A 22687-nucleotide genomic window follows, 5' to 3' on the forward strand; every position below is an offset into this window, starting at 1 on the left:
TACTTAATTATTAGTCTTCAAAAGAAAAGCAGTAAAATAAAAGGAATAAATGCATAACCAATAAATGCACCGTATTATTATTATTTTGAACCAAATTAATGTTAAATCATGAAGTATACAATATAACTTGAAATAAATAATTTGTAGTCCAGTTATTTGTTTCCAAAATTACCATAAAAGTAGAGAATGTTTATGGTGATAAACATGATGATCTCTAGTAAGTTTCAGATTATTAATCTAAAATCTTTATATAAGCATAGAATAACATATTGCGTCATTGTAACAGCTCTATCACCTACTCTTCAAACAAAGAAGTTGTTAACTAAATTTGTTATATTATCTGTTCTCCTTGAGAGAATGAAACTGTGTAAATTAGCATTGGGATATCAGCACTCACTATAACACAAATGTACGGTAGGGAAGGTAACATAGAATAAGTAATCTACCCTCTGAACCTGTAAGATTAGAGTGACCAGTGAGAAAAGTTAATGGAATTAATTTCTTTAATTTTTAATTTAGTTTTGGATGGGAACATGGATATGCGGGAAATGGAAGGATATGGATCACATACAGGCAGAGGGGACAGTTATAAAATTGCTGGATTGTAAGCGCAATATAATAATAAGGGTGAATAGGTAAATACCAAGCATTGGGCTACATAAAAAGGTCAGTTCTTTTCAGCCATTAAATATCAAATACATCGATATTTAGCTTTTTACTTTTAATTTACTTTGTTCAGCTGAAATACTGAAGTGGATTAACAAAAAATCTCAAAATAGTTGAAGTATTCTTCTAATTTTTAAAATATATTTAAATATTTTTGCATTTAGTAACAAGGTTCAATGGAAATCTTCCAATGGTCACACAATCTAGTTTTAGATAAAAGTGGTTATGAAGATAATATATAATTCATTCGATTTTATGCATCTTGGTACTGCAATATTCTTATCCTTACCCTTTTCTCTTGCCACTGCCTGTATCAGATGTTACAGAAGATACCATACTGTCACCATCCTCTGTGTACTCTCTTCTTGCGAGCTCCTTCCTCTTGGCCTGAGAGAATAAATCTCAGGAGTAAAGTAGCTCCGATGAAATTATTCAGAATACATAAATATTAAAACACACCACTCTGCTATTTTTATACCTGCATGACTTGCTGCAGCTTCAACACACGTTTGAAGATTGCAGAATTAGGAATATTATAGTGCTTGGCATTTTCAAACATTAGTTTCATGTCAGCCTCCAGTTGGTCAAGGTTTTCAAATTCATTGTTCTTCAATTTTTGTCTATAATTAGAAAGGAATCCGCCAGAATCTGGTAAATTTTGTTATCCCAAGATCATAATCACATGTTATTAACATGATTATCTTATAGTTAAATAAAAGGGAAAGAATTTTCACCAAGCGAACAAAATCTCTCTCCAAGTTAAATGAATAAATAATATATTTACAATTATAATATATCATGGGTGGGTGTTCTGGCATTTATTAGATAGCTTTTCAAGAACGATAAAACAATATAAACTTAATATAGGTTAGCAACCAGGGGAGAAGAAACAAAGAGATGGCAAGTTATTTTTAGACACGATCTAGACATCATGGTATGCAAATGAAGAGTGAAAGTGATATTAAAAAAAAAATTGGGGTGATGTTTCTGACCATTTTCTTTGGAAATTGAGGCAATGGTTAAAGAAAACCCATAACAGATTTTAAAACTTGCATAAGAATTCCGAAGAATTGAAAGGTGACGTTGACATTTCATATAATCCATAATATTTATGTCAGGGTTAACCCCATGAAACTATGATAACTTTAAGAACAGTAAACACTTGGCGTATAAACGAGTGAACAGAAATAAACGTTTCCAATTAAGGAAATGTCAGGTGTGAAAACGAGACAAAGGGGATGCAGATCAATGAAAATGTAGAATACATCATTGTTAGCTCGCTGAAGGTAACAACAAATCAAACAGAGATAAAATGGAAACAAGGATAGTAAGACTAGTCGGAGAACTGGGATGGGGGAGGGATGGAGAGAGAGAGAGGGACGGCAAGGGTTACTTGAAGTTAGAGAAGTCAATATTCATACCGCTGGGGTGTAAGTTGCCCAAGCGAAGTATGAGGTGTTATTCCTCCAATTTGGGCTGGGGCTGGGCCCCACTCTGACATTGGACGCGGCCCAAGACAGAAAGATCAATGTGGGAATGGGAGGGGAAGTTAAAGTGTTTAGCAACAGGGAGATCAAGTAGGTTTAACTGGACTGAGCGGAGGCATTCAGCGAAACGATTGCCGAGCCTGCGCTTGCTCTCGCCAATATATAGGAGTCCACACCTGGAACAGAGGATACAGTGGATGAGGTATAAATTAACCTCTGCCTCACCTGAAAAGACTGTTGGGGTCCTTGGACACAGTCGAGGGGGGAGGTATAGGGATAGGTATTACATCTCCTGCGGTTGCAGGGGAAAGTACCTGGGGAGGGGGTTCTTTGGGTGGGAAGTAGCCCGGGAATTGCGGAGGGAACGGTCTCTGCTTTCGCTGAACACCGCTACATTTTCCGTGATCTCCATCCCCTTTGTCTCGTTTTCACACCTTCCATTCCTTATTTCAGTATATCCCTCTCTCCTGATTCAGTCTGAGAAGGGTCTCGACCCGAAATGTCACCCATGCTGCCTGTTCCACTGAGTTACTCTAGCATTTTGTGTTGATCTTTGGTTTAAATCAGCATCTGCAGCTCCTTCCTACAAAACTTTTCCAATCGTGGGGAAACAGACTCAAAATATAATTTTCAGGAAAGTGAAACCCAGAATGTAAATTCCCTATATAAAAGAACATCAATTGTATTAAAGATAACCAGTAAAATGTTATATTTATATACATCCCTGGAACGTTTAAACATAACTACATCTTCATCCAAATCAATTACAAACAAAATCAATTTGCTTTAAATTGTACAAGTCTATCTATGAGCTGAAAAGATCATATTCATAGCTATTCCTGGTTTCATATTTTCAAAACCAATTGCCCTGGAGTAAATCACTCACTCTCATTGCTGACACTGCAGTAGCTTTGCCAGTGATTTTCGTAAAGTGTAGAAGACAGAAAAGCCGGAAATCTCCAGCACCGGACAATGTTTCCCCCTTTACTCTCAAGCTCTGTGCCGAACAACTGACACCGGTCTACACAGACATTTTCAACCAGTCCCTGCAAACATGTAATGTCCCTGCCTGCTTCACAGTCTCCACTATTGTCCCTGTACCCAAAAAGGCAAAGATAGGCCTGTTGCACTGACCTCAGTAGTCATGAAGACCCTTGAAAGGCTTGTGCTAGCCAATCTGAAAAATATCACCAGCCCCTGCTGGATCCTGTGCAGTTTGCATACCGGGCCTATAGATCTGTGGATGACGCAGTCAACCTGGGCCTGCACTTCATCCTCCAGCACCTAGACTGTCAGGGGACCTATACAAGGATTTTGTTTGTTGATTTTAGCTCTGCATTCAACACCATTGTGCCAGAGCTACTACACTCCAAACTTTCCAAGTTGACTGTGCCTGAACCCCTCTGTCGGGGGATCACCAGACAGGAAGCAGCATGTGAGGCTGGGAAAGCACACCTCAGACCCGCAGACCCTCAGCATAGGAGCACCATAAGGCTGCGTACACTTCCCCATCCTCTACTCTCTCTACACCAATGACTGCACCTCCACTGACTCCTCTGTCAGGCTTCTCAAGTTTGTGGAAGACACAATCCTGATTGGACTGATCCAGGATGGGGATGAAATGACATAGCTGGCGTCCTGGTGCCATCGCAATAACGTGGAGCTCAATGCTCTTAAGACAATGGAAGTAATTGTAGACTTTAGGAGAGCTCCCCCTCCCCTCACCCCACTCACCATCAACAACACTACAGTCACATCTGTGGAGTATTTTAAGTTCCTTGGAATCATCACCTCCAAGGACCTTAAGTGGGGAGGCCACCATCAACTCCAGTCAAAAAGGCCCAACAGAGAATGTACTTCCTGTGGCAGCTGAGGAAGCACAATCTGCCGCAGGCAATGACGGTCCAATTCTATACGGCCACCGTAGAGTATGTCCTCACCTTCTCCATCATGGTCTGGTTTGGCTCAGCCACCAAGCACGACACCTGGAGGCTGCAGCGAATCGTCCGATCAGCTGAGAAGGTTATTGGCTGCAACCTTCCCTCCATTGACGAACTGTACACTGCAAGGGCCAGGAAGCGAGCGGGTAAGATCATCTCTGACCCCTCTCACCCTGGCCACAAACTCTTTGAATCACTTTCCTCTGGAAGGCGACTCCGGACTGTCAAAGCTGCCACAGCCAGACATAAAAACAGCTTTTTTCCCCACGAGTAGTAGCTCTACTCAATAACCAAAAATCTGTAGCCTCCTTTTGCTCTGATATTTTATTTAATTCACATGTTTAATCGATAATGTTTTATTATTAATGTTTAATGTTTTATTTGTCATCCCTAACTGTCATTGTATGTCATGTTGTCACTTGCAGGCGGAGTACCAAGGCAAATTCCTTGTATGTGAATACTTGGCCAATAAACTTATTCATTCATTCATTCAATCATTAAGTGATTTTAATTAGCTTTCCCTTAAGCACTCTAAATTGGTCCATTAACCTTACTGTAGAAATATAGAACACAGAACCAGGCCACCTCTAGTTCTTTTGATAATCTCAAATTGGTTGCATTCATAGTTATTGCACTTCCAATTATTGGAAGTAAATTTCTTGTGCCTCAAGTTTTTAAATAGCATTCTCAAAATATTTGAAACTGATCTCTAAAGATAACCAACCATAGACTTAAGAGTTATACACGAGTCATTCAAGGGAATAAACATAATAATTGGGAACAAACATAATATAACCAAACAGACCTGTACAAATCTCTGCACTGGTTAAAATGTTAAGGAATCAGCATGATAATTAGCTTTTTTTTTTCTTTTAAATGGCATAAATACCATTTCTTACCTTATTATTTGTAGTGACATGGGATGTTTGATTTGTTGATAATAATCAGGGTAATCTTTCTTGGAAGGCAGACGAAAGAAAGGCTGAGCCAGAAGTTGTCCCTGACTGTTCCGATGATTCCTAACTGCTTCGAACAACTGATAAATTGGACTAGTTACATCGACAGATGAACCAATGCTTTCTCCGTCAGAGTCACCATCTTCGAAATGAGTGACCGCTAGGGAACCAAGAGATGTGTAGAAAAGCTAAAACAAAAAGCCACTTTCAAAAAGCTTTATTGAAATGTCGTGTCATTGTGCCTTACCACCTAAACCCGCCTCCTCCTCACTCTCAGATCCATATTGCAAAGCCATTGTAATTGCCGACAAACGATCTCCTTGTGCTGACCTTCGGTTCCTATTGGGACGGAAATTACAAAAAACAGGCCTTCAGAAATTCACAACTTTTATTGCATAGAATCAAGTCTTCAGGGACATTTGGCTCGATCAGTCTAGTTTATGGGCAAGGGAGTGGCTAACTCAGATGGCATTGTGTCACTGCGTCAGGAGCAAAGTAGTTGTGTTGGAACTGAAGTACAAGCCTGCAAACAGAGCAATTGGACAAAGCAGGGAGTGAGGACTGTATGGCTATTTTCTTGTTAGGCGCACAGTCTGGGTCAAAAGACGGTAGAAGGTTGAGGACACTCGTTAACATTATTTGGACTATACAATATATCATGTTAATACAGTTAATAATAATTTAAGAAATGATAGTTAATTGTATTTAGTTTAATTGAGAAGGCTACCTAAACAATAATATATTCTTTTTTGAAACTATTCACTGCTACAGCAAGTTTTTCCAGTTGTTAAGTATCCATCACTTTATGACAACTCTCTGCAGGGTTAGAATGGCCAGTCCTTCAATCAAACTTAATCATTAATTATGTCTGTTATTTATCATTCTCCCAATCTTCAAATTGTGGTATATTTGTTATTTTTTAGAAGACAGCCTTTCTTACATTGTTGAAATTACGTTGTACCTCATGACAACAATATTTTAGAAGAGTTGCTAACAATTATAGTTAAAATGTTCCTTATAGCAGTTACATTTGATACATGACATTAAATTCCAGGTACTCAATGGCCAGTTATCTGTAGGGCAACATTACAGGAAATGCCAGCCACAGAGAAGACAACATATTAATGTATGAAGAAAAAGGATAGAATAGTGGACATAACTGAAACAGAACATTTCAGGATAACACGTTTTCAGGAGTATCAGTTTATTGGTATAGCTGATATATTGCAGTACAGTACACTTCCCTGCCCTATTACACAATTCAGATCTAGGGGGAAACCAAATAATAATAAAAAGCCAAAGATAAAGAGGTCACTGGAACTTAGCAGTCTTTGTGGTAAAATCCATGGCAATACTGATGGTGATTTACAAGAAAGATGGTTTGGCATTTTGTTCAGTTAGGCTGACTATGAAATAGCCGTAGGATGGGGAAAGAGATAATAACAACTTTAAATGTGTTCCCAAAGCAATTAACTCTTGGAGGAATGTAAAGAGAGGTGACAGGATAATGAACACAAATGGTCAGTGGAATAAATGCAGCTACTAATAACAGCTTCAGATGACTTTTGACGGGATTGGCATTTATGTCACGAAGGGATGATGATCAGGAACTCACAAGAAGGTTGGTCAACAATGGTCAACCCAATCTTGGGTTGGTCAACAATGAAAAGGACCTGTTGACTACGGGATTTATTCTATATTTTTGGAGAAATTATTTATTGCACGTAGATGTTTATAGTAAAAGATATGACATGCAAAAAAAAATTTTAAAAATTCAGTAAGTCGCAAAGCATCCATTAATATGTAGACAGAATTTGCATTCATAATGCAGGGCTGAGGGGCAGAGGGAACAAAATAAGATTGACGATAAATGGAGACCGAGAGAGAGATTGAATGACACCCTCAACCTTTCTATCTTGACAAACGGCATCACTTGCATCATTCACTCTCTCTATTCCTCTGCTCCATTGCCAATTTTACTTTTTGTTCACCCCACTGCTTCATCAATGCAAGTTAACTTTCATCAATGCAAGTTAAACCGTTTCAAATACAATCTTTCCAAGTCTAACAGAGAGGCATCTCTGTTTCTGTCCCTACAAATGCTGCCTAACCTGTTTCCAGCATTTTCTGTTATATTTCAGGTTTCTAGTATCTGCAGTATTATGAACTTTGTTCTTCTATATTATTAATCTTCAATAGCCATTAATATTAGCCTCAGAAGTATTGGTAAAACAAATTATGCACACCTGATTCGAAGACTGGATTTGGTAGGCTCCAAGTTGTGCTCAAGTTCTGCTCTCTTCTGATTAAATACTTTCTTAATGGTATTTGCATCCTACAAGGATGAAGAATATATTTTTATCAACACACGTAACATATTATCATTATACCAGACCCCAAACTATGGACCTGGATATGTCATACCTTTGAATTATCAATCGAACTGTACCAGAAACCGGCATGTAAAGATATATATTATTATTTCAGCAGTGCAATTAGATAAATCACATTATTTTACCAAAATAATCCGTATTTAGGTGGAACAGTACAGTTATGATTGGAAAATATAATTTACCTTGAAGATTGGTGACCCTGGCTCATTGTAGGTTTTAGCATTTCTTACTAAAAGTTCAATATCTCTAGCCATCACATTAACATTCTTGTAAGCACCATTCTGCAAAAAGAAATTTATATATTTAAGCTCGAGACAAAAATTCACAGTGATCCAAATGTATCCGTTTAAAAAATAAGCTGAAAATGCATATTTAACAACACAAGCTGCAATATTGAGGGCTAAAGGGAACTGGTGCAAGAGTCGAGGCCAGCATGGATCAGCAAGTTCATAATGGATGGCAGCACAAACAAGAGAGGCCTGGTGGCCTACGCCAACTCCTAGTTTCTTGTATTCTTGTGAGAAGAAAGAATAATCATTTATAAAATAATCAAACCTGAATCCTCTGTGCAACAGTCTTCAAGTCTACTGGCTCCTTAATAATTTCATAGTAGTCTGGATATTGCTGCAAATTCAAACATAGTCCAATTATTAAAAAGTTTGATTTTGCTGACAAACATATTTTGACTAGAGAAATGTTACATTTTCTAATGTCTGGTGAATTAACAGGTTTTCACATGGGGAAAGCCAGGGAAGTAATTTTGACAGCCATGAAACCAGAAATTCATCTTATTTTTTTTTTTTTTAAGAAGTCCCTGACATTCAGAACTATTTATAAACTAGTAAAATAAATGTACTTAAATTTAAAAAAATTAAAACGAAAACAAAAACATTTTCCAAAATTACTTTCCCTTTGTCCTGAATTGAGCTGGTAACTTGTCTGGATCCTCTGATACTTTTGTTTCTGCTTGATAAATTTTGTGGAAGTTGTACACCCAACCTCTATACTATTCTTAATAACCAGATTGGTACTCATATGCCATCTCATTTTGCCCAACCTTATCATGTTCACGATGTACTGTTTACAAAACATGTTACATCTATCTATATTTACACCGTGTCAGATCATCTGCTTGAATATTAAGCTTCTACTTTATAAAGTGCATAAAAATTAAAGACCAGAACCAAGGTGGAATCCTCAAACTTCCACACAACTCATCAACACTGGCAGGACAAGTATTCTTCTGTGAGGTAATATCCCCCCCCCCCCCCCCCCCTTACCTCCCCCATTGTTGATTTGAGTTCTCTGTTCTACTGGAGACATAAGAGACTGCAGATGCTGGAAAAAAAGTCCTAGAGGAACCCAGAGGTGACGTAGCACCTGTGAAGAAATTGACAGAGAATGTTTAAGCTCGGGGGCCTCCTTCATGCTGAAGGAATCTATCAGTCCAAAGAAAGGTCTCAAGCCATAACTTGTCTGCCCATTCCCTCCCCAGATGCTACCCGACCTGCTGTGTTCTTATAGCAATTGGTTTTTTGCTGTTACTAACGCTTTCCAATATTTACATTTTTACGTTTTAATTTTTTAATATAATTTTTAAAAAACTAACAGAAATTGTAAATGATAATATATTTTGAATATTTATGAATGTCGAGCACATTTAATTTCTTTGTAACGTGAAAAGCCAGGAACCTATCTTAACCAGCTGTCAAAATAATCCTAGGATGTGCCCTGTCACATGATAAAGTGGCTCTATATTTCAATAGTGCTAATCGGTTGGGAACCTGGTTCCCATTTGAAGGCTTTCACAGATCTGGTCCATGTACGAGTTGAATGCATTACTGAAAATTTAAGCATTTCATGTTTTTTATTTTCACATTTGGACAATTGGTCAAACCAGCAACAAAAGTTGTCCTTTGATGCTGTTATTTTATTCCATTCATTTACCACTTCTGACCTTCACTTGCTATGTAAAATGACATAGATGATTGATTAACTTTACCAAGAAGTAGACTTCAGTAGAAAAGATAGAATTTTCCATTACTTCCACCTGTACCTGCAAAGTTTGGGTTCTCAAATGTACAATAAAGTATTTCCACAGTTCACTTATCATACTTTATCAGTCCTTTGTTTATTAGTAGATTTACTCACCACTCTGGATGGCAACTTTTGAAACAGCTCACTGACAAGATGACCTGATGGATCAGCATAGGTGGCTACAGCTTCAAACAGATTTTCCAGCTGTTCCTTTAGATTATTATAATGTGCTGCACCCTACAGGATGGCAAAAATAAATCCCAATGAACACTACTTTTTATACCCCATCAATTGTAGATATTTTATAATACAAAAGTAGTAATTTCCTTTGAAATGCAAAGTTAATGTCTTTAAATGCAGATTTGACTATTTATTAAACAACCATGAAGAAATATACAAATAGTTTGTATCATCCCCAAATCCATTGGACAATTGTTCTGAAGAGAACCCTTGGATTGGAATAAAAAAAAAAAAAATTTAACAAAATTTCTGATAATCAGGACATATTATAATTCTAAATAATCACAAATACACAACTTGACAGAAATAGTGTTAAAAAAAAACCATGACTAGGTGAAAGCATAAAAAAGGTTGCGGTGAACTGTCCAGGAAGAATTAAAGTTACACTTTTATGGTAGTCGTGCAGCAGTTAAGCACCAGGGTCATAATTCAGATATCTGGGCCAGAGTACAATTCCCACCAAGGCAGCTACAAAATTGAATTCAGTTAAAAGTTTGGAAAAAAATATTTTCCTACAAATGATGAACATAAAACAGACAAAAAAAAAAACACACACACATGCCTTTTATGGGAGAAAATTTGCTATTCTTAGCATGTCTGGCTATGGGGTTGATTCTGAAATGCCACTTAGTTATACCATTATCATTACATTCATACAGAAAAGAATTTAAATGAATGAACTCCCACAGACACCAAATGTGGAAACTGTGAAGTTACTCCAAGCATGTGCAAAATCCGCTCATAAACATCTGGGGAGTGGTATTAAACAACTGTTCGACTATTTCTGTAAAGAGTGATTCTGCAAGTATTACAGCGTGCAAATTTTTCCCTTTACAATTCTGGGATATTTCCTGTTTCAGCAGCATGACAGGTTTGCCAGAGGAAGCGACACAGTGCTGTGCAGGCAAGAGAAAGTAGGATTTCGGAGTGCTCAGCATTGATTACAAACACCACAAATTCTCTCGTCATCAGATCAAACAAGTAACTTTTACTGATTGCCATCTCCCATCCTCCTTTAGCTAACAAGTCAGTACTACTCCACACTGAACCACACTTGGCAGCCATAGTGGAAGTAGCAAAGGCACAGCAAGAATGCAGAATCCTCAATTCTATCACTAAGTGTCGCATCACCATGGACAGATTTGGCTGCGACCTGAAGGTCAAAGCTGTCAGACTGAGTCTGCAGCAATTAGTAAGTCAAACAATTTAAAGGATAAATCTATTCAACCTCATCCTCACCTATATACCTGCTACAGGTGTCCCTATCCATTGGTAGAAAGAACCATAGCCAGGTCTTTGTGCAGGCAAAGCCTCCTCGTCACAATGAAGATACACTCCATTGTGTTGTGTGGCACTACAAACTCACTAGATGCGAGAGACACAGAATAAATTGGGCAGTTCAAAACTGATTGGCCATGAAGCATTGTGGACCACCAGTAGCAGAAATGTGCATTGTCATGATGTGTAACCTTATGGCCTGACATATCTCTCACTCTACCTTTTCTATCAAGACAAAAGATCGATCCTGGGTTCAGTGATGAGTGCAGAAGGGCCTGGCGGAACTAACAGACATAATACAAATAATGTGGTGCCAGTCTAGTAATACTCCCAACACAGGATAATACGCATGCTAATATCAGCAGCAACAACATGCAAGATAATGAATGGATGAATACTTTGTTGTCACATGCGACAAGTCGCAGTGAAATTCTTTGGGTGTGCAAAAGTCGCCACATAACGGCGCTGACAAATTTACAAAGTATACATAGTATCTGCGCCAGGTCCCCCTTTGTTCTCACCCCTCCCCACCCCGTAACGCCAGGTCCTCCATTGTCCATTGTTCTCCCCCTCACCCATGGCGGGCCCTCCATTGTTCCTTCCCTTGGCAGCGGCGTCCTCACTCCACATGATCCGTGCTGCCGGGTCATCTCCAGACAGCTCCGTGGCGCCGACACAGGCCCCAGCCACATGGCTCAGTCAACCACATGGCTCCGGCCTCGGCCCCGATTGACCCCACCGGTTCCGACCTCGTCGACTTCACCAGCCGCGGGGTCCTTGCCAGCTTCGGAGGCCCCAGCCTCGCCTGCCGGCGCTCCGGCCTACTCAACTCCGTGGACCACCGGGAGGCACACAGCTAATGCATCATACTCAACCTCTAGTGTCCTATACAATCTGGTTGTGAATGGTAAATAGCCAATGCAAGGAGGAGGCTACAAGTAAATTCCCATCCTAAATGATGGCAGGACCAGCATACGAGTGCTAAGAACAAGGCTGGAGCCACATTTAGCCAATAGAGCAAAATATGTAATACATCAACTTTATCCAGAGAGCCCCGCCCCCTCAGTCTTCAGGCAATATAATTCACTCTAAAAAATGTCACGAAACGTCTGACAGCATTGGATACGGTAAAGGCTGTTAGAGCAGATAATGAAGCTGTGGGCTAGAAACCCCTGCTCCAGAACTACCTGGTCCTCAAATTAAGTTGTTCCAGCACAATAACAATTGCCAATGACGGCTTGATTTTGCGAGGACGACTCAGTTCAAGACCTCAGCATAGGACAGCTCTTTGGTCTAAATATGGACAAAAAAAAAAAACTGAATTTCAAAAGTGATATGAGACTAATCATCATTGACACCTAGGTAGCATCCGACTGAGTGACAACAAGGAACTCTGGTAAAGTTATAGACAACCAAAGCTGGAATCATATCTCACACTAAGGAAGGTGATTTTACTTGTTGGTGAACAATCATCCCAACCCTAGGATACCACTACAGAGGTTCCAACCATCTACAGGTACTTCACCAATGACCTTACTTCCATCACAATGTCAGAAATGGGTATGTTAGCTGATTATTGCACAATAGCTATTACAACTGTTCAACAAATTAACCAGTTTCACATCTGCGTGCAGCAAGACCTGGACACCATTCAGGCATGGACTGGTAAGCGACAAGTAATATTCATGCCAAAGTAGTACAAGGCAATGACCATCTCCAAGAGGAGAACATCTAATCATTTATTCACACAGAAAATTGCATTATCATTGCCAAATCAGCCACCACCAATACCTGGGAGGGGTGGGGGTGGGCCACCATTAATCAGAAATTCAACTGGACAAGCAATATAAATGTTGAGGCTACATGGACATGGATAAGAGATGAAGAATACTGCAGAGAATTGGTCAACCTGACACTCCAAAGTCTCCAATTTCAATAATATACAAGTCATGGACTAATCATTCACTCCCTCCGCTGCTGACAGTCACTGCAATGTTCAACAACTAAGTTACAGAGATAGGTTGAATAAGTTAGGTCTTTATTCTCTGGAGCGCAGAAGGTTAAGGGGGGACCTGATAGAGGTCTTTAAAATGATGAGAGGGATAGACAGAGTTGATGTGGACAAGTTTTTCCCTTTGAGAATAGGGAAGATTCAAACAAGAGGACATGACTTCAGAATTAAGGGACAGAGGTTTAGGGGTAATATGAGGGGGAACTTCTTTACGCAGAGAGTGGTAGCGGTGTGGAATGAGCTCCCAGTGGAAGTGGTGGAGGCAGGTTCATTGGTATCATTTAAAAATAAAATGGATAGGCATATGGATGAGAAGGGAATGGAGGGTTATGGTATGAGTGCAGGCAGGTGGGACTAAGGGGAAAAAAATTTGTTCGGCATGGACTTGTAGGGCCGAGATGGCCTGTTTCCGTGCTGTAATTGTTATATGGTTATATGGTACCATATTCAGACTGCTCTGCAGGCTACCATGACACCACTTGCCACATCCATGATTCTAACACCAACAGAAAAAGTAGCAGGCACATGGGAACAGATAAATAAAAGCCTTGTCGGGAATGTTCACATCTTGGAAAATTAGTATTTAACAAAAATACTCACATCCTCATCACCAGCTGTGCCAGGATGATCGTGGCCATCATAATCATCCTCTTCATCTTCTTGTTCATAATCTCCTCTTTGAACAAATTCATTTCTGGTTCTTGTATACAAATCCCACAATTTACTTGCTGCTTTGCACTCAGCCGAATCTTCCTACAATTGATTAAACACGATGTTACCTGGTTTTCAACTATAATCCATGAACAAGTATAATTGGTGTTGCCAAATTAACAAACATCTATTAATTCTAGTAAATAGTTGCAGCTAAAGTTAGGTATTCTTTAATTATTTTTAATATATACATTTAAAGGTATAAATGCAGGAGTAGTAAAATGGATTCAACAGTGGCTGAATGGGAGAAGCCAGAGAGTAATGGTGGATGGTTGTTTATCGGGTTGGAGGCAGGTGACTAGTGGGGTGCCTCAGGGATCGGTGTTGGGTCCTTTGTTGTTTGTCATGTACATCAATGATCTGGATGAAGGTGTGGTAAATTGGATTAGTAAGTATGCAGATGATACCAAGATCATAATGGTTGTGTTGTGGATAATGAAGAGGATTTCCAAAATCTACAGAGTGAGTTAGGCCATTTGGAAAAAATGGGTTGAAAGATGGCAGATGGAGTTTAATGCTGATAAATGTGAGGTGCTACACCTTGGCCGGACAAATCAAAATAGGACGTACATGGTAAATGGTAGGGCAACTGAAGAATACAGTTGAACAGAGGGATCTGGGAATAACCGTGCATAGTTCCTTGAAGGTGGAATCTCATATAGATAGGGTGGTAAAGAAAGCTTTTGGTATGCTAGCCTTTATAAATCAGAGCATTGAGTATAGAAGCTGGGATGTAATGTTAAAATTGTACAAGGCATTGGTGAGGCCAAATCTGGAGTATGGTGTTCAATTTTGGTCGCCCAATTATAGGATGTCAACAAAATAGAGAGAGTACAGAGGAGATTTACTAGAATGTTGCCTGGGTTTCAACAACTAAGTTACAGAGAGAGGTTGAATAAGTTAGGTCTTTATTCTCTGGAGTGCAGAAGGTTAAGGGGGGACTTGATAGAGGTCTTTAAAATGATGAGAGGGATAGACAGAGTTGATGTGGATCAGCTTTTCCCTTTGAGAATAGGGAAGATTCAAACAAGAGGACATGACTTCAGAATTAAGGGACAGAAGTTTAGGGGTAACATGAGGGGGAACTTCTTTGCTCAGAGAGTGGTAGCGGTGTGGAATGAGCTTCCAGTGGAAGTGGTGGAGGCTGGTTCGTTGGTATCATTTAAAAATAAATTGGATAGGCATATGGATGAGAAGGGAATGGAGGGTTATGGTATGAGTGCAGGCAGGTGAGACTAAGGGAAAAAAGTTGTTCGGCACGGAGTTGTAGGGCCGAGATGGCCTGTTTCCGTGCTGTAATTGTTATATGGTTATATCGTTAAAGTATGGTAGACACAAAATGCTGGAGTAACTTAGCGGGACAGTATTACGATTGTGTCTAAACTTTGAACTTACATCGTACTTTGAAAGTAGAGAACAAAAATTAGTTGACCAGAAATATTTTAGAACTCATGTTTCATTCTGGTAACCTAGGCAAAACTGGTGGTATAAGATTTTGGAAAAGGAAAGACCCTACAACTTTGAATTTTTTATATCCTAATGTGGATACAGATTCACTTAAAATATGTTCAAATCACTTTCACCGAGTTACCTACGACTTGAAACCTCAAGTGCTTTGTCATTGGTTTCATAGAACAGTTTAAAATGAAAATAGATTAATTCTCAAACATGGAACAAAAATGGTTTTAACTTTTCCAAAAATATTTCTTGAACGGTCATTTCCAAGGGAAGATATATTTTGAAGGTCCTAATGATTAATATTCTACCTGACCTCATTTCAAAATGCAGTCTTTCATATAGTTCTTTTTTTAATGATGTGATATTTTGCATCCATGTAATTGTGTTAATTATCAATTATGCATCAACAATTTTTAACACTCCAATATCACAAAACTGATTTTAAAAAGTTCTCTAAAAGAGATGGAAATATACATGGAAATGTCAAGATTATAAATGCTCACTGGTTATATATCAATAGGGAATGAAGTTATACTATTTGAAACTCTAAAGAAATAAATGATGGTGGAAAACTCTGCCGACACGTAAATATGAACATATTCTTATTTCAGATGCTGACAAATCTCTGAACATCTGCAATATGTTTCATTTTTATTATAAAGTATACCATTTTCTTAGAACAACAGTTTTCATTTTTGATTTTAAAGGCAATATACAAATATCCTAAGAATACTCACCAGACAAATATACAAAAAATAAATGCAAATCAAGGAACTAAAGGTGAGAACCAACATAATGCTATAAGTTTGGTAATTCCATTAATTACCTTATAGTAAGCTTTTGCATTATTAACCATAAGCTGAAAATCAGAAGTTAACTGATCAACGTCATCATATTCCTCCATCTTTAATTTTTGCTGTATCTTCAAAAGATCGATAGGGTGAGAGACCACTTCGTAATAATCCGGTTGGTTCCTAATTTACAGCAGAGTGAAAGATATGCATAAAAATTGTGCAACCATCAACTTACAAGTACTGCAAATTTATGTTCAAAGCTAGTATAGCCTTCGTTTCAATTCACATTTCACACCCATGAATTCTATCCTCATTAATTTGAACAAATCCTAACCATGCTCCTCATTGTAACTGCTCAAGGCACGAGCTTTGAGCTACATTAACTTGCATTAATCAAGGCATAATGCAAGTTAAGCAGCACACAAAGCCAACTACCCATTTCTTCATCAATACTGGGACTTCCTAATGGCAATGTGAAAAATCCATTCATAATTTTGAAATATCTTTTACCTATATTTTAAAAGCAGTACTGACAAAAAGTTGGAACAGCAACTGCAACTTCTTCAAAAGATTTAAAATATTGGCCAAAGCCTTTTCTTTGCTGAACCTTCTAGCATTATTAAATTTAACCAAACATTACCTGCATTGTAATAAAACACAGCTGAATGTTTGTTTCTTATACATTTCAGAAGATTAAAACATATGAAACTTAGGATAAATTTAGCATGACACTGAAGTCTCCCAGTGAAACAATTGCAATGAAAAATCAACTTATATCAATGCTGGTTTGGGGATTTCCCAAAATCATTTGATCTAAATGTTATTGGGGGTTCAGTATTGATGTGGATAGAGAACTGGCTGGCAAACAGGAAGCAAAGAGTAGGAGTAAACGGGTCCTTTTCACAATGGCAGGCAGTGACTAGTGGGGTACCGCAAGGCTCAGTCCTGGGATCCCACCTATTTACAATATATATTAATGATCTGGATGAGGGAGTTGAAGGCAACATCTCCAAGTTTGTGGATGACACTAAGCTGGGGGGACAGTGTTAGCTGTGAGGAGGATGCTAGGAGACTGCAAGGTGACTTGGATAGGCTGGGTGAGTGGGCAAATGCATGGCAGATGCAGTATAATGTGGATAAATGTGAGGTTATCCACTTTGGTGGCAAAAACAGGAAAGCAGACTTTTATCTAAATGGTGGCCGATTAGGGAAAGGGGAAATGCAACGAGACCTGGGTGTCATGGTACACCAGTCATTGAAAGTAGGCATGCAGGTGCAGCAGGCAGTGAAGAAAGTGATAGGTATGTTAGCATTCATAGCAAAATGATTTGACTATAGGAGCAGGGAGGTTCTACTGCAGTTGTACATGGTCTTGGTGAGACCACACCTGGAGTATTGCGTAGAGTTTTGATCTCCAAATCTGAGGAAGGACATTATTGCCATAGAGGGAGTGCAGAGAAGGTTCACCAGACTGATTCCTGGGATGTCAGGACTTTCATATGAAGAAAGGCTGGATAGACTCGGCTTATACTCGCTAGAATTTAGGAGATTGAGGGGGGATCTTATAGAAACTTACAAAATTCTTAAGGGGTTGGACAGGCTAGATGCTGGTAGATTGTTTCCGATGTTGGGGAAGTCCAGGACAAGGGTCACAGCTTAAGGATAAGGGGAAATCCTTTAAGGACCGAGATGAGAAAAACATTTTTCACACAGAGAGTGGTGAATCTCTGGAACTCTCTGCCACAGAGGGTAGTTGAGGCTAGTTCATTGGCTATATTTAAGAGGGAGTTAGATGTGGCCCTTGTGGCTAAAGGGATCAGGGGGATGGAGAGAAGGCAGGTACGGGATACTGAGTTGGATGATCAGCTATGATCATATTGAATGGCGGTGCAGGCTCGAAGGGCCGAATGGCCTACTCCTGCACCTATTTTCTATGTATCCATGTTATGTTAACGTCATTTTTACACTGTACCACAGTAGCAATTATCAAACTTTACACTCAAGTTCAAACTTTAATAAGTGATTTTTGTACTACGTTAGAAATGTCTCAATAGATGTAAAGCTATACTCTGAAGAATATTTGAAAGTCATTGTGTTTAAATGACAACAAATGAAGTTTCACAATCAGTGGGCAGAAGATCACAGTTTTAAGATCAGACGGTTGTGGAAGCCAAGTCATTGGGTAAGGATCTTCAGCCCACTGATCTTGAAAACAGGAGAATGGGGCTGGGAGGAAAAGATAGATCAGCCATAATTGTGTGGTGGAGTAGACTCGATGGGCCGAATGGCCTACTTCTACTCCTACGACTTATGAACTTGTAAGATCAATGTGAGTCCATTTAAGCAGAGTAATATGCCTACAACACTGAACGAAATGCATGTCATTTTGCTTATAATGTCCATTTGCTGAGGCAATTGCCACTTTATTAAATGCGGGTCCTTATTATTATTACTAATATTATGATATTAAAAGACAATGTTTAAAAAAATCTGAATATTTTCTGGTTTGGGAATGCAGCACAAAAGTAAGCTCTTTCATCCTTCCAGTCTCTACATATATATTAAAGCAACTATATAGCAGACAAATGGAGGTAATAGTAGATGCCCAAGCAAATGCTAACTACAAACTTGCATTGTAGCAAAATGGTTCTCAGCATTGGAAAAGGAGAAAAACACAAGGACTGTCATGAATTTCATTAAATGTAAAAACTTATTTAAAACGTGTTCCCTTAATTTGCATTGTATCATTAACATTTTAAAATTGTCCAGTTAAATCTACATCATTTATAATCAACCAATTGACACACAATCATCAGAAATAAAAGTGTGTAATAGGAATTTGCAAAGCTGCATTTATATGTGTTCTTAGAAAATACAAAAATAAGATTTCTTCCCCCCAAAATGTGCTTGGATTTTATTGAATTATATAAACCTTTTAAGGCAAGAATTCTAAAAATGCTACCTTCGCTTTGGTGCTCTGATGAAGAGCTCACATAGAAGTCTTCCATGATCATCCTTGTAATCTCTAATGGTATTGTAAAGTTCATGGCAAACAGCAATCTGTTGAAAGAAAATATTTCAAGCAATACTTCTATTTACAAGGTGTCACCCATTTAAGACAAATACGAGACACGATTTTTGTTCCCATGAGTTTTCAAACCTTCTTTCAGTGTTTCATTGTACCTCAAAAGATATATTGGACTTTATACACGACAATGTTAATTCATCACAATGTCAGTCACGTATTATGAGGACAGACTACATAAAGTGCCGTGTTTTCCCTTTAATTTATATCTAAACAAAGTGTTTGAAATCTTAAGGAGTGGATGGACGGAAACCATTTCCTCTGCACTGGAAATATAAATCAAGAGGGCACAGATTTGTAGTTTGTAATTGAAGTTTAACAAATATGAATGCAGGTTAGTACAAATTTATGACAGAGATTGACCAATTTGTATTAGGTTAGATATAACAAGGGATATGGGCAAAGGCAGAAAATTGAAGTACAGTGTAATAGATTAGATTCAGATTCAGATTCAATTTTAATTGTCATTGTCAGTGTACAGTACAGAGACAACGAAATGCATTTAGCATCTCCCTTGAAGAGCGACATAGCAAACGATTTTGAATAAAAAATAAATAATAAGTGTCTGGGGGGGGGTGGGGGGGGGGGGGGGGGGGTGATTGGCAGTCACCGAGGTACGTTGTTTAGTAGAGTGACAGCCGCCAGAAAGAAGCTGTTCCTCGACCTGCTGGTTCGGCAACGGAGAGACCTGTAGCGCCTCCCGGATGGTAGGAGGGTAAACAGTCCATGGTTGGGGTGAGAGCAGTCCTTGGCGATGCTGAGCGCCCTCCGCAGACAGCGCTTGCTTTGGACAGACTCAATGGAGGGGAGCGTGGAACCGGTGATGCGTTGGGCAATTTTCACCACCCTCTGCACTGCCTTCCGGTCGGAGACAGAGCAGTTGCCATACCATACTGTGATGCAGTTGGTAAGGATGCTCTCGATGGTGCAGCGGTAGAAGTTCACCAGGATCTGAGGAGACAGATGGACCTTCTTCAGTCTCCTCAGGAAGAAGAGACGCTGATGAGCCTTCTTGATCAGAGTAGAGGTATTGTGGGTCCAAGAGAGGTCATCGGAGATGTTGACTCCCAGGAACCTGAAGCTAGAAACACGTTCCACCTCCGTCCCGTTAATGTGGATGGGGGTGTGCGTGCCACCTCTGGACTTCCTGAAGTCTACAATGAGCTCCTTGGTCTTCTTGGAGTTAAGGGCCAGGTTGTTGTCAGCGCACCATGCTGCTAAGCCGTGATCTAATTGAGTTACAGACACTGAATGCTCTCCTCCCTCCTATTCAAAATGTAAGCTGCAAAAATTAAGTGACATATTAAATGTAGATTTAAAAATAAATTTGAAAGATGATTTAGAAGTTAAAATATCCTTTCGTAACTTTTTACACTTTAGGCAAGTTTGTCTCAACATTCCAATATTTTGAATTGAATATTGAATACATTTTATTAACCAAGTATGTATTTATACAAGGAATTTGCTTTGGTGCTTTGCTCGCAAGTAACAACACGATATATAGTAGACAATTCAAAATAAAACATTATAATTTAAACATGTGAAGAATGAAATAAAATACCAGAGCAAAAGGAGGCTACAGACTTTTGGTTGTTGAGTAGAGCTACTGCTCGTGGAAAAAGGCTGTTTTTATGTCTGGCTGTGGCGGCTTTGACAGTCTGGAGTCGCCTTCCAGAGAGAAGTGATTCAAAGAGTTTGAGGCCAGGGTGAGAGGGGTCAGAGATGATCTTACCCGCTCGCTTCCTGGTTCTTGCAATGTATAGTCCATCAATGGAGGGAAGGTTGCAGCCTATAACCTTCTCAGCTGATCAGACGATTCGCTGCAGCCTCCAGGTGGCTTGGTTGCTGAGCCAAACCAGACCATGATGGAGAAGGTGAAGACAGACATTATGGTGGCAGTATAAAAATGGACCATCATTGTCTGTGGCAGATTGGGTTTTCTCAACTGCCACAGGAAGTACATCCTCTGTTGCGCCTTTCTGACTGTGGAGTCGATGGTGGCCTCCCATTTAAGGTCCCTGGAGATAATGGTTCCAAGGAACTTAACAGACTCCACAGATGTGACTGTTGTGTTGTTAATAGTGAGTGAGGGGGAGGGGAGGAGGAGCTCTCCTAAAGTCCACAATCAATTTCACCATCTTAAGAGCATTGAGCTCCAGATTGTTGCGATGGCACCAGCTGTGTCACTTCCTGTCTGTAGGCAGATTCCTCCCCATCCTGGATCAGTCCAATCAGGGTTGTGTCGTCTGCAAACTTGAGAAGCTTGACAGAGGAGTCTGTGGAGGTGCAGTCGTTGGTGTAGAGAGAGTAAAGGAGGGGGGAGAGTGCGCAGCCTTGCGGTACTCCTATGCTGAGGGTCTGAGGTGTGCTTTCCCAGCCTTACATGCTGCTACCTGGCTGTCAGAAAGTTGATGATCCACTGACAGAGGGGTTCAGGCACAGTCAACTGGGAGAGTTTGGAGTGTAGTAGCTCTGGCACAATGGTATTGAATGCAGAGCTAAAATCCACAAACAAAATCCTTGTATAGGTCCCCTGGCGGTCTAGGTGCTGGAGGATGAAGTGCAGGCCGAGGTTGACTGCGTCATCCATTGATCTATTTGCCCGGCATGCAAACTGCAGAGGGTCCAGCAGGGGGTTTGTGATATTTTTCAGGTGGGCCAGCACAAGTCTTTCAAGGGTCTTCATTATTACAGAGGTCAGTGCGACAGGCCTGTAGTCATTAAGACCAGTAATCCTTGGCTTTTTGAGCACGGGAACCATAGTGGAGACTTTGAAGCAGGCAGGGACAGTACAGGTTTGCAGGGACAGGTTGAAAATGTCTGTGTAGACTGGTGCCAGTGGTTCGGCACAGAGCTTGAGGATAGAGGGGGAAACATTGTCTGGTCCTGGAGATTTCCAGCTTTTTCCACCTCCTCAATTGATGGAGAAGTGGCCAGACTGATGTTGGGCAGCAAGAAGGGGGTGGGTAGAGAACGAGTGCCCAGTCTTTGCAGACTGGAGTCAGGCTGCGAGTAGGTGTGAAGTGGTGATTGGGGTTGAGTGGGTGGGGAAGGGTCCACTTTGCAGACCGTACTCAGGCTGTAAGTAGATGTGAAGTGGTGATTGGGGAGGAGTGGATGGGGGAAGGCAGGGAGGGGGGGGTTTCTGTCTATCGAAACTGCCGTAGAACTCGTTCAGGTCGTTGGTCAGCTGAACATTGTCCAAGGAGCGGTGGATTTTCCTCTTGTAGCTGGTGATTTCTTGCAAGCCCTTCCACACTGAAGAGGAGTCATTAGCTGAGAACTTGCTCTTCAACTTCTCAGAGTACCTTTCCTCTTCTCAGCTTGTACTTGGCCTGCCTGTAGAGGCCTGCATCCCCGCTCCTGTAGGCCTCATTTTTAGACTGGCGGAGCTGTCCGAGTACTGCTGTAAATCAGGGCTTGTCATTGTTGAACCTGATCTGGGTCCTAGTGGGAGCCAATTCCAATGAGATTAGCACACTCCCTTTCCAATCATAGTAACTTCGGGGTTGGAACTGCAGATGCTGCTGAAGATAGACACAAAATGCTGTAGTAACTCAGCGGGACAGGCAGCATCTCTGGAGAGAAGGAATGGGTGACGTTTCAGATTGAGACTGAAGAAGGGTTTCGA

General features: G+C 40.0%; 1 protein-coding gene across 5 annotated transcripts in view; it reads right to left on the reverse strand.

The window, feature by feature from the left end:
* pbrm1 (polybromo 1) overlaps positions 1-22687 on the reverse strand; it is a 68412-nt gene that overhangs the window by 37330 nt on the left and 8395 nt on the right. For all 5 annotated transcript variants that reach the window (XR_008724813.1, XM_055648292.1, XM_055648291.1 and 2 more), the window contains exons 3-13: positions 18934-19031; positions 16004-16151; positions 13609-13761; positions 9594-9716; positions 7998-8066; positions 7625-7723; positions 7296-7384; positions 5297-5388; positions 4993-5209; positions 1145-1286; positions 956-1053 (exon numbers count right to left, since the gene is read on the reverse strand). Coding sequence is in view for 4 of the 5 variants with exons in the window: in XM_055648292.1 (XP_055504267.1) it covers positions 956-1053; positions 1145-1286; positions 4993-5209; positions 5297-5388; positions 7296-7384; positions 7625-7723; positions 7998-8066; positions 9594-9716; positions 13609-13761; positions 16004-16151; positions 18934-19031 (1328 nt within the window). In the remaining variant the exon portion in view is untranslated. The remainder of the gene's footprint in view (positions 1-955; positions 1054-1144; positions 1287-4992; positions 5210-5296; positions 5389-7295; positions 7385-7624; positions 7724-7997; positions 8067-9593; positions 9717-13608; positions 13762-16003; positions 16152-18933; positions 19032-22687) is intronic.

The sequence above is a fragment of the Leucoraja erinacea genome, chromosome 16 (assembly GCF_028641065.1).
Source record: "Leucoraja erinacea ecotype New England chromosome 16, Leri_hhj_1, whole genome shotgun sequence".
Taxonomy (NCBI): Eukaryota; Metazoa; Chordata; class Chondrichthyes; order Rajiformes; family Rajidae; genus Leucoraja; species Leucoraja erinaceus.